The sequence below is a fragment of the Corylus avellana genome, chromosome ca7, assembly GCF_901000735.1.
Source record: "Corylus avellana chromosome ca7, CavTom2PMs-1.0".
Taxonomy (NCBI): domain Eukaryota; kingdom Viridiplantae; phylum Streptophyta; class Magnoliopsida; order Fagales; family Betulaceae; genus Corylus; species Corylus avellana.
Window position 1 is genome coordinate 26,452,433 of NC_081547.1, and position 17,888 is coordinate 26,470,320.

At 35.1% G+C, this 17,888-nt stretch overlaps 2 protein-coding genes across 4 annotated transcripts; one reads left to right on the forward strand and one right to left on the reverse strand.

Annotated features, from left to right (window-relative positions):
• The first annotated feature begins 1,415 nt into the window (after window positions 1–1,415).
• On the forward strand, window positions 1,416–13,879 carry LOC132186270 (SAC3 family protein A). Of its 3 annotated transcripts, none has more exons than XM_059600158.1 (14): window positions 1,416–1,714; window positions 1,843–1,914; window positions 2,718–3,755; window positions 4,108–4,548; window positions 5,605–5,706; window positions 6,871–6,968; window positions 9,099–9,279; window positions 9,606–10,097; window positions 10,227–10,367; window positions 10,977–11,036; window positions 12,151–12,281; window positions 12,575–12,708; window positions 12,805–13,040; window positions 13,382–13,879. In XM_059600158.1, exons 2-14 carry the CDS (start codon window positions 1,855–1,857, stop codon window positions 13,481–13,483), a joined length of 3,216 nt encoding a protein of 1,071 aa, XP_059456141.1. In that variant the 5' UTR covers window positions 1,416–1,714; window positions 1,843–1,854; the 3' UTR covers window positions 13,484–13,879. The 3 variants fall into 3 exon arrangements, with proteins under 3 accessions (XP_059456141.1, XP_059456142.1, XP_059456143.1); XM_059600159.1 differs by having other exon boundaries at window positions 9,102–9,279; XM_059600160.1 differs by lacking the exon at window positions 13,382–13,879 and having other exon boundaries at window positions 12,575–12,670; window positions 12,805–12,919.
• Window positions 13,880–15,136: 1,257 nt separating this feature from the next.
• On the reverse strand, window positions 15,137–16,085 carry LOC132188156 (uncharacterized). Its single transcript, XM_059602558.1, has one exon. It carries the CDS (start codon window positions 15,920–15,922, stop codon window positions 15,332–15,334), a length of 591 nt encoding a protein of 196 aa, XP_059458541.1. The 5' UTR covers window positions 15,923–16,085; the 3' UTR covers window positions 15,137–15,331.
• Window positions 16,086–17,888: the final 1,803 nt, after the last annotated feature.

Genomic DNA, 17,888 nt, shown 5'->3' on the forward strand with positions numbered 1-17,888 from the left:
GAGGAAGAGATAAGAAACAATCCCTCCTCCCTTAGGCCGCACCTACGGCGGTAGGGAACCTCACCAAGGAGGGGGGAAAGACCTTATTCTAGAGAAAATGAGGAGTCTCTCTCAAATGAGAGAAAAGTATGCCAACCATTTCTCTATTATATAATAGGGAAATGTACACCTATTAAATATCTCCTAAACTCTTATAAAAATAGTTTCATGGCAATAATAATTAACTAATAATCATGGCAATATATACGTTATAATTGACTAAATTATATTCGAGGGTAACTTTTTTTTTTTTAACATGTCCGCATAAGAGGGGGATGGAGATTCAAACTAGAGACCTCCATTTCATCGGGTGTGGTCTCAGTCGATTGAACTACCTCCTAGAGACTTCAAGAGTGACTCTTGAACAGTTATCTAAGTCATTCAAACAGTATTAACCAACGTGATATAAAATTCAACCAATTATTGTTGATACTTTAAGCATCTTATTTTTGACAAGTGACAATAAAAAAAAAAAGAAAAAAAGAAAAAAAAGTAGGTTTATTTTTTGTTTTTTTTTTTTTTCACATGTCAAGTTAAATGGACACATCTGTATTTTATTGGGTATTCTGTATTGCATTGTCTTATGCCTACATGTTTTTGCTGAAAACCCTAACAACAACTGGAATAGAAGGCAACAATTTGACAAGGATAAAAACAATAAGGAGTTTTACCCAAAAAAAAAAAAAAAAAAAGACAATAGGGAGTGGTTTGATCAATTTTAAATTGAGATATGCTATAGAATGTAATAAAAACTTCATATTTTGCTTATACAAGTTCATGTGGCAAGATGCCACATCATCTTCTTTTTGTTTTGTCTTTTGAGAAATGTTTCAATCTAATAAAAACTCAACATTTTGCATATGAAAGTCCATGTAGTAAGATGCCACATAATTTTTTTTTTGAAGGAAAAAACACAAAATAAAAAGAAGATGATGTGGCATCTTGTCACATTGACTTTTATGGGCAAAATATGAAGTTTTTATTACATTATAACATATTTCTCGTCTTTTTCCCTCCACCAAAAATATGATGTGGCATTTTACCACATGAACTTTTATGGATAAAATATAAATTTGTTATTAAATTATAGCATTTCTTTTTTAAATTTTAGAGAATGATTTGGCAAAAGCTTAAATCTCATTAACATTTATTATTAATTTTTTTTTTTTTTTTTTTATAAAAAAAAGGAAAAGAAAAAAAAAATCCTTAGAAACGATTTTTTTTTTTTTTTTTAATTTTTTTTAAAATTAGGATTCTAAATTTATTATGAACGAACTAAAAAGGGATTAATTAAGTTTGTTGGTGATAATTATACCCTTCCTCTACCGCCAAACAGCGTTTCCAAGTCCTCTGCCAAACACGACCCAAGTAGACCCCCCAGCTTCAACCCCCCTCCCCCCTCTCTCTCTCTCTCTCGCTCTCTCTATCTATTTGAAATCTTCGAATTCCTATCTCGGCGTTCCTACTCTTTATATCTAATACTTTGCTTCTTCAATTTCATTGTTCATTAACTTCAAATAAGCTTCTTCCATATTGCTTGCTATTTTTTTGGTTATTATTTGTTTGTTCGTTCCTTTTGATCTGAAATTTGCTTCTGAATATCTCCAAATTGGCTTCGGATCCCCCGATTCAGTTTCGAGATCGACTTCCCGGTGTTAACTCAAGATTTTTGGAGGTTTGGATCGTTTTCCAATAGATTTCGAGCAAATTAGGGTTTTGTAATTACTGTCTTAGGGTTCGTGATTGATTAAACTGAGCGTAAACTATTTGTTTGACTGTTGGATTCTTGTTGTGCTTAATTAGGATGCGGATAAGATGATGAATCAAGGAGTAAGTACTGAGACCATACCTCCCGTGGACTCCGGTTCGCTCGAGGTAATTTATAGAGACTATTGTTGTTCTATATTCTGTTTGATAGTATGAGTTTAAATGAATGTTTTGTTTAAAAAATGTTTTTAGTGGGTTAATTGGGTTTGTTTGTGTTTTTGTGAATTCATTGGTTAGTGGGTTGATTACCTTAAATGAGAATAAGTGCTTCTATTGTTCAATATCAATAAAATGTTCTGGAGGAAGTCATTGCTCGCTATTGTAACAAAATAGTATATATATATATATATATATAGCCTGATGCACTTTTAATTGATTATCTTAAATGAGAATAATTGCTTCTATTATTCAGATTTTTTTTTTTGCTTCTATTGTTCAATATCATTAACTTGTTCTACTTATCAAAAAGATATCAATAAAGTGTTATGGAGGAAGTCATTGCTCCCTATTGCAACAAAATAACATCCTCAGAAATGCAAAATTGAAATAAATATCTTATGAAATTTCTGCTGCTCGTACAAAATTACATGTGAATTGTGAGTAAACAGTTCAAACGTATATGGCCTATGCATGGGACTACATGCAATAGTTGCATGTATTCATCATGGACAAGGAACTATGGTCTGGAAGGCCTGTTTGGGGAACGTTTTGCAGTTTACATAGGCTGGCGTTGTATTGCTGGGGTCTTTTTTTGTATCCTGCACGTTTCTTTTCTTCTGTTTATATCAGTTAAATACATGTTGCAACTCTTGTAAGTTCCTCATTGAGTGCATTTCTTAAATTCATGTGGTTTATTGGTTGCTGTGAGTGGTAACAGTTATTAACATACTTTGCATTCATTTATTTTTCAGAACCATCACGTAGTTGATGCAAGCCAAGGACAGACATCTTCATATTTTCCTCCAACAGCTGGATCTGATGCCATATCATGGACCATTCACCGTGCGGATCATAACTCCACCCAGAACGGGACTCTTCCCAGTTCCACTTCCACGTACCAATATGATTACCACACACAGCCACCCACGAGAAATGTTCAAGAAGGTCTGAATGCAGCATCCCTCCCTTCTAGTTCATCGAGTTTGGGAACAGCGAATGTATCACAAGATTACAATGGCTATGCATCGTACCCTAATTCTACTGATCCATATGGTTATGGAAGCACTGGATACCCGGGTTACTATAATAGCTACCAGCAGCAGCAGCAGCAGCAGCAGCAGTCTAACCAACCCAGCTATCAACAGCAGCAGTTTAACCACTCCAGTTATCAGCAGCAGCAGCCTAACCATTCCAGCTATCAGCAGCAGCAGCCTAACCATTCCAGCTATCAGCAGCAGCAGCCTAACCACTCCAGCTATCAGCAGCAGCAGTCTAACCATTCCTACTCACAAACTGTAGGAGCATATCAAAACACAGGTGCTCCTTATCAGCCTCTTTCCTCATTTCAGAATACAGGGTCTTATGCTGGGCCTGCAAGTTATTCAAGCACTTACTACAATCCTGGTGATTATCAGACAGCTGGAGGTTACCCAAGTAGCAGTTACAGTAATCAGAATACCTTGTGGAATGATGCCAATTATACAAATTATACTACCCATCAGTATTCAAACTACACTCCAGACACTACAGCTTATAGTTCTGGTACTACTACTGCACCTTCCCTGCATTATCAACAGCAGTACAAGCAATGGGCTGATTATTACAGTCAAACTGAAGTCAGCTGTGCTCCTGGCACGGAGAATATGTCAGTTGCTAATACATCTAATGTTGGGTGTCCGATTCCTGGTGTGAGTGGTGAATATCCAGCTTCAAATACCCAGACACCACCTTCTTACACCCCCCCATCTTGGAGGCCAGAGTCCAGTTCATCTGAATTGGCTTCAGTGCAGGTTTTAATTCCCTTGTATATAGAACTTAAAAGATATTATTTGCCCCATTTACTTGACTGTGATTGATATTCTAATGCGCACTAACGCGCACACGCACACGCACACGCACACGCGCACACACACATCTTTGCATATATATATATATATACACACACGCATATGTACGTAATAATCTTCTATTGAGTATATGTACAAACTTGTAATTGGTGATGCAATTGCATCACTCAAATCTGTTTCCTGTATTGTTTTCATGACAGATCACATTGAGTCTTCTTGGATTAATTAATTATTTTGCAATACTGCTTGGTAGTTAAATTGCCATTGCCTTTCTCTGGTCTTTTCGTTTTGTCAGCCTGCTGCAGGAATTAGTGGTGCCAATGATGGTTACTGGCAACATGTGGCTCCAAGTTCTCAAATTCTCCACACTAGTCCCATGCAACCCCAATCACAAAAGTCTTTGGATCCAAAAACTTCCTATGATATCTTTCAGGATCAACAGCAAACTGCATATTCTCAAGTACCTAATGTACAATATCCTGCTAATAATCAGGTGCCCCAGAGTTATCAATCTCCTGTGCAAACTGTTCCATCTTTGGATACACGAAGGGTAAGCAAATTGCAGATTCCAACAAACCCTAGAATTGCTTCAAATTTGACCTTCGGTTTTCCAAAAACCGATAAGGATAGCTCTACAATCAGTGCAGCAGCAAAACCTGCTTATATCAGTGTGAATGTTTCACCAATGCCAGATGAGAAAGTATTATCTAATAGTGCTGCTGATTCTATACTTAAGGTGAGATTCCTTCTTTGTTTGTTTAGTTGCCTTTTCAAATTATATCATCCAAGGGAACTTGTTTTGTAAGGTAGACTGCAAAGATACCGTTACCATCCATCCAACTAATTGTTAGTAATGGCTTATCTACTAATTATAAAGAATGTAAGACTTAGCAGATGCAGAAACACATACTAAAATATGGAATTGCGAAACATAAATATCCTTTTTTTAATGCTGGAAGCTCGTTTATTTTGCTTTGAAGTGCAAGTCTTCAATGCCATGTTTTCGAAACTGGAATCTTGTCTTATTGTTGTTAAATATGGTATTGGATTGACATAATAATCCTTCTTTTCTAATGCTGGAAGCCTGAATATCTTCCTCCGTATGAGTCTTGCAATGCGACGTTTGGCAAACTATAACCCAAAGAGGAACTTCTTGGGTTGATGGTTGGCTGGTTTTGTAGTAGCGGTTGAGGATTATTTAAGTGGATGCAGTATGTCCAGCCATACCCTTGGAAGGCATTGTATGATGTGCAATAATAAATACAAAACTGTGATTTTGTTGTTGAACTGTTTACACTGATCATTTGGTTGAGTTCTTGGCTTCCTTGCTTTTATTTGACAACAAGGACATCATTACAAAGTATTGAATTTATTTAAATAAATTGAGGAGCGTTTCATTTTTATTATTTTTTGCTTACATTCTTTTGAGTTAGTCCTATTATTTGGTTGAGCTGCAATCTATAGGTTTTGATGTCCACCATGATGGCTAAGGACTGGAAAGTGTTGGTTTTAATTGCTCATGGAGTCTTTTTAACTCATTCATGTTTCGTAGCTCTGCATGTCATGCTTCCTTAAGTGCACTTGTGTAATCAATTTTATAAATTTGGAATTTAGTTTCTAGACTTTTGATGATTTGAGTGACAGATGTTTCTATCAGAGACTTGGATGATATGGTTTATTCTAACTATTTAAACTATCTAATGTTATTTTATAACACAAATTGACACTGCAATGGTTTGGTTCGTGACTTAATGTGTCATGATATAGTTAATGACTGTTTTGGTGCATGCAGCCTGGTATGTTCCCCAGGTCGCTACGCGGTTATGTTGAAAGGGCTTTGGCTCGCTGTAAAGATGATACGGAAATGACAGCCTGCCAGGCTGTCCTGAAGGAGGTAAGCGGCATAGGAGTTGGCAGGTGCATTCAATTGTGAAGTTGCATGTGTTATTCTCTCTCTCTCTCTCTCTCTCTCTCTCTCTCTCTTCCCTCCTTTGGCCTTTGGCATGATTTAAGTGTCTTTATTGTTCATACTTATAAAAAAAAAGTGTCTTTATTGTTCATGACAGCTTGTAGGATAAATTTTAGAGTTGTCTGAGGTGTTGTATTGAGCAAAAATGTGTTAGAAACCCAATAAAAGCATTAAAAAGTAAGAAAGGATATAGAACTTTTAGAGTTATGGACAATGAATTGTTCAAAAACAATGTATTAATGTACTCCCTCCATCCCATTTAGTTTTTCCTTTTTGGGATTTCATGATAATGTTTGCTTCCAAGAGTCGATGCATATAGTTTTATGAATTTTCTGATTATCTTTATTTATTTCAAAGTGGAAATTACTAAGTTATGTCTTCGTGAAATAAGCATTATATGTCTCTCCTTAAAAAGTTGATACAAAGATCAAGGGAATTAGAGGGGGTAGTAAAATCCGAAAGTGTGGTTGATGCTACCACTTGTTTTAGCTGGTTGCTGTAATAGATTTCTATATGAAGTGAAGTGCCCATGAAAATATTTATCTTCATTCTTTTCAAAAGAAAAAAAAGCGTCATCTTCCAATCAGCAAATGGATGATTTTTTCATTCTTGTATACTTCCTTCTTCTCTTGTATAGTTCCTTCTTCTCTCGTATATTTCCTGTGTATTTGGGTTGCGCCTCTATGTGCTTTTTAATGAGATTGATTTACTTATAAAAAAAATTATTTGTTTGACCTACTCACTTTACAATGAAGTTGAGAAGAGTCGTGTTGCTAAATCTATGGATAGGGATGAATTTTGCTTCTAATTTATTGAGATTGAATCTGCAGAACTTGTCTGTTGTATCAATTAAATTATTTAACTTCTCCTTATTTCTTATTGGACTTCATTGACATGATTCTGCTCTCCTGACATGATTCTGCTCTCCTGACATACATACATACATTCATGTACGTATGGATATATAATTACATTTATAGGACTGAGTTTTTGCACTTACCATTTACATGAATTTATTTCTGTTTATATTATTTGGGTACCTTTTTTTTTGTTGATAAAAATATTGTATATTTTTACCGCTACTTTCAGATGCTCACCAAGGCAACTGCGGATGGTACACTTTACACACGAGACTGGGATACCGAGCCGCTTTTCCCACTACCAAATGCGGATGCAGTCAACAAAGAGTACTCTCTCTCTCTCTCTCTCACATGCACGAGCGCTGCAAAGTTTTGTTTGGCAGCTTGTTTTTCATTTTGTGTATTTAGCTTTGCCTTGATCTTAATTTTTAGGATTGAGTCTTATAAAGAAAAAATTACAATTGAGAGTACACTCAAATTTGTATATTTTTCTATGTTTGGGTGCTCTCTTTCTCTTGCAATTTCAATTTCTGCTTCAAGGAAGCATCATTAGGAGCTTTTCTTTCGTTTTCTTAACTAGTGATTCTTTAACCACTCATCTTCTTCCTTCTTTCTTTTGGGGTGTTGGGTATTGTGCCGAGGGTGTGGGCACAATTAGGCCTTTAGAATAAGCTCTAGTAATTGGTGTATAGTTGTTAAGGTTTTATAGCAGTAAAAACAACTGTTCCAAATATAGAAAATAGTAAGGCTGTCATTATATCTGCTAGTTAGCATCAATTAAGAAAGACTTTGGAGAATCTTATTAAACAGTGTTCACATTGGTACATCTTTAAGAATTTCCAATGAGTGAAAGTGTAACACCCCTTCCGGTAGGAAGACGATATTACGCATTGTTCGAATCAGAAAGATACGGATATAAGAATTCCATAAACTAAAAAATAAAGCAAACTAAACGTCTCATAACAATTAGAACTTAAACCATCGTACTACTGTAGTACTGTTATTAAAACTTGTCCTGTTAAAACCTAACCTCTATACCCCTAGTTTTAACATAGAAAGCATGTTGTAACAAAACAAACTAATGTGCTTAATGCATTTATTTAATCCTCTTCTAGGTGAAGGCTTTTGTCTATAGTTTTCCTGGCCTGGAGAACCATCCAAGACATCATCTAGGTTAAAACAAGATTAAAACAAAGGGTAAGTCGGATACTCATTAAGTAGATCGAGCATATAATAAATGAAGTTGGAAACAATTTTCATTTTCAAAACATCAAGAAGTACAAGTAAAACATTCACACATATCATAAAACCTTCTTTCTAATTTAATCTCTTAAGTGGCCAACGCACAATTTTGCCGTGTGTGTAACGGTTGGCGATCACAAGGTTCCCGACTCCACTCTTGTGGCCCCAATTGGAGCCGTGTCTTACTGGATAAATGGTGGTGCACTTGAGTGAGCCATTCTCAGCGCCGCAGCGGACCATACAAGATGGCTGCCCCTCTCATTAGCTCCGGTACCATGGCACATTATTTCATATGGCCAAGAAAACTGGTTCTTGCACTATTTTTGCAAGTTTTGGAACATAGGAATTAGGAAAATCACAAAGGAGAAGTTTTTATCAGATTTATTGAAAAAGAATTATCAAAAACTAGAAAGGATTGTTGAGAACACTTTCCCCAAAATCTTGATCAGAAGCTGTACAGCAAGTGGCAGCTTCTAGGAATTGGTTTTGGGGCTCAAATTGCAACTGATTTTGCATAAAAACAATACAGAAATTTTAGGTAGGCTATATGAAATCTGAATTTCAGTTTTCAATTGAAAAGTTTCAGATGCTGTATATTTTATCTCAGTTCATAAATGGTTTAGATAGTATACTTACCTGGGCAATTTGCTAAGATGATGTATATTAGAAATTGGGTTGGTAGGAAAATTATTAGTTTGTTAATGTATCCAATCCTGCTAAATATACAAATTCATATAGCATATTGGGGAGCATTTTTTTTTTTTTTTTTAAAATAAAAATAAAAACAATTTTTTTCTTTGTAGAAAAAGTCATTGGGTTAATTAGTCAACTGAATTAAAATTTGCATCTTTGAACCAAAATGAAAGTTTTTTTGTACAGAACATGAATTAATATTTCTCAGCATTGAAATTATTTTTTTCTGCAATTAGAGGGCTCAAATGCCCCTTTATTGAAAGACTATATAGCCCTTAGGCTCCCCAAAATCCAAAGTTTGAGGGGGGAAGCTCTTATAAAAAAAAAGGTTCATCAGGTATTGGAAAACTTTTATGTTTATGATTAATAGGGGCATGGTCATTTTGGTCCCCAAAGGATTAAGACTGGGTGAGTGGTTGTTTGGTTCAGATTGTTAGTTTATACGTCTATTTGTATTTGGATTTATTGTGAACAATATCTAGCATGTTGTCCATTTATCATCGAGTGCTTTCTGTTCTGCAGCAGTTTTCAGAGTTCAACCCCAGGTTCATCGTTGCCAAAGTACAAAAGAAGTCCAAGTAGAAGATCTAAAAGTAGGTGGGAGCCTTTACCGGAGGAGAAATCAGTTGACAAGTCAGCATCTGTTGTGAATAACACAGTGAAATATGGTGGCTGGACAAACCCAAGTGAGAGGGATAGAAAGGTACTCTTGTGAAACTTGTTTTTCTGGGTACACCCCCCAGCGCAGGGCGTCTTTCTTGTAGCATACAATGGCAGTTGATTAATACGTTCTTATAAATCCTGTTTTCATGTTTATTTTGTTAATTTTTTTTTGGCGGTGGGTTGTGGCTTTTTTTTTTTGCTGCGAGTGGGGGGGTGTCTGAGGCCATGGGAGAGGGTACACTCCTTAACTATAATGGAGTGCGTGTTTGTGTCTCTATATCTGATCACTTGCACATTTTTCACTTTACACTAGCTTTGTACAAGTTTGGCATCTCAGATTGTTTTATTGTTAAAAAATGTATGCAGCTTTTTATGGGGAATAATGAGAGCAAGGAGAATAATTTTACGGCTATGAAATTCTCTCCACTGGCCCAGAAAAATGCAAGTAAGAACATCCAGAGGCAGGTTAAGAAGCAGCGTTTTGCTGATGGTTTGAATGCTGCTGATAATGGTGATGCATCTAGTGATAGTGATAAAGAACAAAATTTAACGGCATATTATTCTAGTGCAATAGCACTTGCGAATACACCAGAGGAGAGAAAGAGACGTGAAAGTCGCTCTAAGCGTTTTGAAAAAGGGCAAGGACGTCCAGAAAATAATCACTTCAAACCAAAAAATGCTGGACCTGGAAACCTATACAGTAGAAGGGCCAGTGCCTTGGTGCTTAGCAAAAACTTTGAAGATGGTGGGACCAGGGCTGTTGAGGACATCGACTGGGATTCCCTTACTGTCAAGGGGACGTGCCAGGAGATTGAGAAACGTTATTTGCGCCTTACTTCTGCACCTGATCCTGCCAGTGTAAATATCGATCTTGCTTTCTGTCATTGATTTTTTTTGACATTCGGGGTCAAACCAAAATTGAACGATGAAGTGATGACATTTTGTGATGAATATAACTAATTTTCTCAACATGTTACTACTTCACAGGTAAGACCAGAAGAAGTGTTAGAAAAAGCTCTGGATATGGTTCAGAATTCTCAAAAGAATTACCTATATAAATGTGATCAGTTGAAGTCTATCCGCCAAGATCTAACTGTACAACATATACGCAATCAGCTGACAGTAAAGGTATATCGTATATATGCTGCATTATGCTGCTTTCTCTCTCTGTTTCCCTCTCTAGCCTGCTCATGTGGTGATCTTTAGTGTGTATTCTTTCAGGATGGTCAGTGAACTAGTTTTATCTTTTTGCTTTTTAACTTTGGTGGATTTTATCATCTAGCCTTCGGCAAGGCATTGCATTCCTCCCAACTCTGAGTGAAGAATTGACTATGTTACACCTCAATAGCTTTTCATTTGATCAATAGTTATGTCAAACTCGCCATTGGAACCCATGACCTCCTAACGTCTATCATACTTCCATAAGAAATAAGAAGTATCTCATCTAAAAAGATTAAAAAAAGTACCAAAATGGGTGAGTTTCAGATTTGATAGTAAATGATAACCAATTGATGCGAAATTTGTTATGCACAATGAACGTATTAAGGACATGTAATCTAGGGGTGGGCTTGATTAATTATTGAACCAAATTATCTTAAAAGTTACTGAGTAGTGTAATTTTAGATAAAAGTTACCCATTATAGTTCAACCCCTTGTGCATATATATATGTGTGTGTGTGTGTGTATAAAATATTTTGGAATTGGTTATATTGTTTATTCTTCATTCTCATGTTCCAGGTATACGAAACTCATGCTCGTTTAGCTCTGGAGGTTGGGGACCTGCCTGAGTATAATCAGGTTGGTGATCTTCTTTCTGTCGGTGAATATGATTTTGTTATTTATATTGTTTTTTGGTTTTGCATGCTCATTTCTATGCTTCGGTTAAATTTGTTTCACTGTTTTCCATGCATATGTTTCTGAGTCATTTTTTCATCTAAAAACCAGCATCTGCTTAAGTGATCAGTGGAGCCATTTTATGTGCTATTACACAACCAGATTCGGAATCATGAATGGTGCTTAAAAGCATTATTTGTGTATGCCACAGTCATGAGTTCCGATATTGTTGCAAATATTTGGTTTTGTTATACATTTCATGTGCTTCCTACTTTGGCTTTTACTTTAATACTATTTTTATCACTCACTAGATGTGCCGGGCTGCCCGGGGGGTGGGGGGGAGTTGTGAGGGAAAAAAACCCCTTAATAGTATACTTATTTTTTAAACTTTCATTATCTATGAGAGTGTGAAGAGCAATGAGTTACAATATGTTTTAAGTTTTTTTGGTTTGTGTTCAATAATTTAAACTGCTCCTAAATCTATGAGCCTTTTGTCATTTTAATATCTGGTACTTGGCTCAATTTTACTTTGACTATTTGGGGCTTTATGAGAATGTGACGAGCACCGATTTACAATATGCTTTTAAGTTTTTTGGTTTGTGTTCAATAATGTAAATCTGCTCCTAAATCTATGAGCCTTTTGTCATTTTAATATCTGGTACTTGGCTCAATTTTACTTTGACTAGTTGGGGCTTTATATTGGAGCCGTTGGATTTTTACTCTGAACAGTTTCAACTTTTTTTTTTTTTCCCGTCAAGAGTGGAGTTGAAGGGTTTAATATTTATTTTCAACAACTGTGGTTAAGTGATTTGGCACCGAAACTTATAGACTACTGTTTGGTGCCATTGCAATGCTACATTGTAGCACTTTCTTGCTTTTTGTTGTTTAAAAACTCTTATTAAGAAAGAGTTTTAATGGGGGCTTCTTTCAGTTGTAGTAAAAAAATTGTTGTGGAATATAATTATCGTTTTCTCTTTGCTAAATAATATATGTAATTCCCTTTGCTTAACAATATCAAGATACCATAATGCCATTTTGATTTGGAATTATTAATCGACTTTCTTCTATGTCATTTCAGTGCCAGTCTCAATTGAAAACCCTTTATGCTGAAGGAATTGAGGGATGCCATATGGAGTTTTCTGCTTACAACTTACTGTGTGTCATTTTGCATTCTAATAATTACAGAGAGCTCTTATCATCCATGTCGAGGTTAGTTAGTCTGCAGAAAGATGATTTAGCTTTCATTGATCGTGTATGCTTACCAATTTGCTTGAATTTCTTTCGGAAGTTCTTTTGCTTTTGCTTTTAATAATGAAGTTGTAATTCAGTGTTGTTTATTTGATTTTTGCTTGAATTCAGTGTTAGCTTTCATTGATCATGTATGATATGATTATCATGGAATGAGTTCAAATTATTAGAAATGTAATATGTTCCCTTTATATTCATTAACCCCTTGAAATTACCTTGAATTAATTTGAAATGTCATCTTGTTGGGTTAACAGATTGTCGGTTGAAGCAAAAAAGGATGAAGCCGTAAAACATGCTCTTGCAGTTCGTGGAGCTGTCACTTCTGGAAATTATGTTATGTTTTTTAGACTGTACAAGACCGCTCCTAACTTGAATACCTGCCTTATGGGTGGGTATATATTATAGAATTATCTCAGAATAAATCTTGCATTTCAATGACATATATGGGGGCCTAAGTTAATAATGGTTGTTCATCTTTGTGCAGACCTTTATGTTGAAAAGATGCGGTATAAGGCTGTGAGTTGCATGTCTCGTTCATATCGCCCAACAATACCTGTTTCCTACATTGCTCAGGTTCTGGGTTTCACCCCTGCCACACCTAGGAATGAAGGAATTGATGAGAAGGACTCAGATGGATTAGTGGAGTGTGTGGATTGGTTGAAGGCACACGGTGCATGCTTTATTGCAGATAACCATGGAGACATGCAACTTGATACAAAAGTATGTACAACCTCACCATTTTAATTTACAATGATATGGTACTTAATATGTGCTAAATCACTTCTTGAGGATTGAGTTCAAACTTAATTTGCTGCTTAGACAAAATCCTTTGACACCTAGGACATGTTTGGATTTTTTTGGGGGAGAGTGATCGAGTGAATGATCACTCTCCCCCAAAAGGATCGAGTGAATGATCCTTTGTTGGGTTCGTGTTTCATGTACTTGTCCGAATCTGTGTATTGAAATTGACTCATTTGCCTCTATACTTCTGTTGTGGTAATTGTTGATGAAATCTTTAGTTTCTTAATTACTTTCTTTGCATGTTATACGTTGATCTACAGGCTTCCTGTTCAAGTCTTTTCATGCCGGAGCCAGAAGATGCTGTGGCCCATGGAGATGCCAGTCTTGCTGTTAATGATTTTCTGACACGAACATCCTTATAGTGAAGTTGATTCTACCCAATTGTATTTGTGCATTAGTAAGTAGTGGAAAATACTGCCGCCCCCAACAATCTGTTGTATTACGAAGAGGCGGTATTTTTCTACCGACTGTCATTGTGGATAAGGTTGAGCCTGGTGGGGTTGCCTTTTAACTTTAGAAAAGGTAGATCAGAGCTGTATGATATTGAAATGTAGTGAGAAGAATCCAAAAAAAAAGAAAAAGGAAGAAGAAGCTGAAATGGCAGTGGGGCTGATTTAGCAATGTAGCAGCTGATTATATATCAATTTTTGGTATTAAATGCCAATTTATTCTTTTTCGTGAGGACAAATTGTGGTAAATATATTATATTTGAGCAGATAGAAAAATAAGGAAAATTAATTTGTTTGTGTGATGACTCATTCCTATGAGCTCCAATTTACTTTTTTTTTTTTTTCGACTTATCTCTCATATGTTGTAGACTTGTAGTATATTTATGTAAAGGTCAGCAGCAATCTGTGTCTTTTATTATTAATTTCCATAGAGGTTAAGTAGTACTCAAATTTTGAGCAGAGCTTTTGAGATTTTGGAACCAGAGAAATAATAAGTTGCAACTATGATGAGGCATTCAGATGTGAAAGGCTTCCCTAAAGCATGAAATTAGAAGTGCTCGATCGTCGGGACTAATTTGAAGTTCATATGTTACATGCAACACAAGACTTCTATTGTCCTTTTACTCCTCTGAAAGACTGAATTGAGCTAGGGTTTTGTAGGATCAAAATCATGAACACCGCTGATTGTTGTATAAAGATTAAAGAGAACCTTAGCCCACTTTCTTTATAACCCAAGCAAGTTCTTATCATTAGGAGTACAAAATCTCTTTTACATTTTTCCAACTTTACTGCAAACAGGGCAGGCATTGGATGATTATTCACAACTCTAATTCTCATAATTTCTTCGCGTGTTTCCGGATTAATAATTTCTCACCAGAGAATGCTCATAATACACCACTACTTTTATCTTACTAAGCTATGCTCTTTGAATCAGCCATTCTCAACATAAGAGCATTTTTAGCAAGAGTTTTTATTTTACTACTTAAAATAGAACTTTTATTTTATTTTAGCTATTAATTTTTCACTACACACTCCAATAAGAACATCTATTTTAACTATTTACTCTAATTAAATATTATTTTTAAGTATTATTTTATTAGTTTTTTATCATTTCCTTGTCTTCCCCATAAAAAGAGATAAAAGAGAGGAGAGATAAAGGATTAAAAAAATAGAAAGAAAAAAAAAAATATATATATATATATATATATATAATAAAATATTACTTACAAGTTGCTACAATAACTTGTAAATATGAAAGTTCACTGCAACAGTAGTAGAAAAACTTTTTATTTTACAATATCTGTTTGAGCAAAAAAAGTTAACAAAATAGCTAAATTTAACTAAAAAACTAGTTTAGAAACATTGTTTATGATGCTCTAATAAAATTAATAAGGAATCAAGATGCATTGTCTCATGTTAGTCATGTATTTCTGTATGTATAAAACATGAACTGCCACGTGGGTTTGTACTAGATTGTAATAAAATAAGTAAGATAAATGATTAGTATCAATATTTTGTTTATATTTTCTTACAAATCAATCATGATTTATATGGACTCTACATAAATTAATAGTAAACTTCACAAATGTAATAATTGATATGTTGAATTTGTAGAAAAATATTGAGAAAAACAATATGGGTAAATCATTTATGACACGTAACAAAGCGCGACCTTTCTTCTTCAAAATTATGTCAGGATTGGGATGTAAAACACACTCAACAAATTTGAATGAGTCACCAATGATGTACATAAATGGATACTCATTCCTTAGCAGAAGAAGATGATTGGGGCCAAACGCTGACCCTCTCTTTCTCATATTTTACAAACAAAGCAGCGACCGCCGCAACAAAATATATCTGAATTAGCACGATCGATGGCGTGTGATAATTTATCACGCTCTTACCCGTGGCTAGCTCAACCAATAGCAAAGCAGATAGCCCCAGAATCGCGATCCGCCCGTTTATCCTCTCGCTGTACGGACTGAACCCGAAATCCACTTTTAACCCGCCCGAAACCGGTTTTTTGAGCGGCACCGGCGGCAGGTACATTCCCGAACCGGACGACCCGACCCCGCCCTTCTTGGACTTTCGGCCCTTTCGGAGCTCCGCTTTCCTCCCGATCCCGCTACGGTTACGGAGACGGACCTGCGTGAGGCGGTTCTCGAAGGAGTCTGCTTGGGAATCGGATCCGGACTCGGATGGCTCCGGTTCCGATTCGGACGGCGGTGTTTGTGGATCTGTGGCTCGGGTGGTGAAGGAGATTGAAGGCTTGGGCGCGTGGGGCTTGGGCGGGGATGAGGCGAGTGGGAAAGTGCTTGAGAGTTGCAGAGACGATGATGGTATGGTCGCCATCTCTCCGTGTGTTTCTTCTTCTGGATAAGAAGTCGTATTTCTATCTCATATCCATATGTCTTTCCTTTATTTCATATTTTACTTTTACGTGCAAATGCCTATCTAGTGCCTAGTGGTCGGAAGCGTTTGGGCTGTCTTCTTCGATAACTATCTCCAGTAATTTTATTGCCCACATTAATGGCTTGTCCAAACAGGTTTATTTAAGAGAAAATTGAAATGATTGTTCTTAATATTTTGGCCATATTTTTTCGGATCTCTTAATTTTTTAAAAAAATTTGAGATTCTTAAATTTATAAATTTTAGCCGTTTATTTCATCTAAGCGTCTAAAATAAACTATGTTTCAGCATTTAATGATGAAGCTATTTTTTCTATCTCATGTAACACATAAATTAATAACGAACATCACAAATCTAATGGTTGATTTATTAAATTAGTAAGAAAATATTAAAAAAATATAAACAAATATTGACACCAATCATTTCTCTTTATTTAAACAACTTCACTCACCTGTTTATATTGATTTTTTTTTTTTTTTTTTGTGTCCAAATTGCTAAACAACTTTAAAAACCAATTTTAAGGATCATAAACCAAGGTCCAACGTGAACACTTTTATAACTTGTTGAAACTAGTTAATCTTTGATTAGCAACCCTTTGAGTTGTCTAGGCCCAGCCCACCTGCAATGCAAAAAGATTTCCTAATGTATAAGAGCATTAGCAGTTCGCACCACTCTAATCTTTGTTCTTTTAATCTTTTTAAAAGAATAAGTTAATTCTTATCTCTACAATATTTTTGCATCTGTTTTCTATCAAAATATTCTTACAACAAAATAAAAATACAATTTATAAAAAAAATGTTTTATACTTTGAGAAGTGTCGTTGGGCCTTAAAATTGACATAAAACGTGGGCCTTAAAATACTAATGGAGGCCTTGAATTAAAATTGACCTAAAACTTGGGCCATAAAGTTTTTGACATTAAAAAAATTAAAAAATAAAATAAAAATTGATGTCTTAAAGTCAAAACGAGACCAATCATATTAGATTCGAGAGATGTTATTCATCTATCTCTTATTTATTACTTTTTCAAATTTACTATTAAATCTGTGGCTCCTACAAATTTAATGATGAATTTAAAACATATATATATAAAAGATGAATGAGAGAGGAAAAAAACAAATTTCTCTAAAAAATTTGTTCTTAAAACCGGTTTTAAGTACAAAAAAGAAATAAATTGAAAAAAAAAAAATAAGAGATGCGGAAGGAAAATACACTAGCCTCAACTATTCAAGTAAAACTTTTATTTAAAGCAACTGAACTCTATAGGTCTACATCCACCATGGGTCGGTGCAAGAGAGAAACCATAAAAAAAAAAATAATTAAAAAAGAAAAGAAAAAAGGACCACTATGTACACTATTAAATGTAAAGTTTAATTTGAACCATAAAATCATTTTTTTAATTTGTTTTTTCACTCAAAATAGAGGGTATCGTGTTCCCTTGTACTTAGCTATGAAGTCTAAGCAATTATTGTAGACATGTCAATAATGTCATCCAACAAAACAATAGTGTGGATGTAACGTTAAAGAACGTACATGAAAAATGCATGCATATGTGTTGATCAACCAATAATGGATGTAATTAACGTTACTCTTACCAGCGAAGTAACGAGGAAACCACTGCCTATCTTCCCTTCTTTTTTTTTTTTTTCTTTTTTTTTGTTGATAAAGTCCACTTAATCTCCTTAAACTACCACCCCAATGATAATTTACTCTCAAAATTATCGACAATTTACCCCAAAAACTACCAAAATAATGACAATGTACCCCAAATTTTAACAAAATGACAAAATTACCCTTACTAAAATAAAAATAAAAATACTAAAATTTATTTATTTTTTTCAAATTTTTAACAGTATTTTTGTCTTATTGAAAATTCTATAGGGGTAATTTCGTCATTTTTCTTACATGGG

Excerpts from the sequence above, each read along its gene's own strand:
- LOC132186270 (XM_059600158.1), top strand. The coding sequence starts at position 1,855 with ATGATGAATCAAGGAGTAAGTACTGAGACCATACCTCCCGTGGACTCC. Across the intron at positions 6,969-9,098 it reads GCGGATGCAGTCAACAAAGA|CAGTTTTCAGAGTTCAACCC; the intron begins GTACTCTCTCTC and ends TCTGTTCTGCAG. Across the intron at positions 11,037-12,150 it reads ACCTGCCTGAGTATAATCAG|TGCCAGTCTCAATTGAAAAC; the intron begins GTTGGTGATCTT and ends ATGTCATTTCAG.
- LOC132188156 (XM_059602558.1), bottom strand. The coding sequence starts at position 15,922 with ATGGCGACCATACCATCATCGTCTCTGCAACTCTCAAGCACTTTCCCA.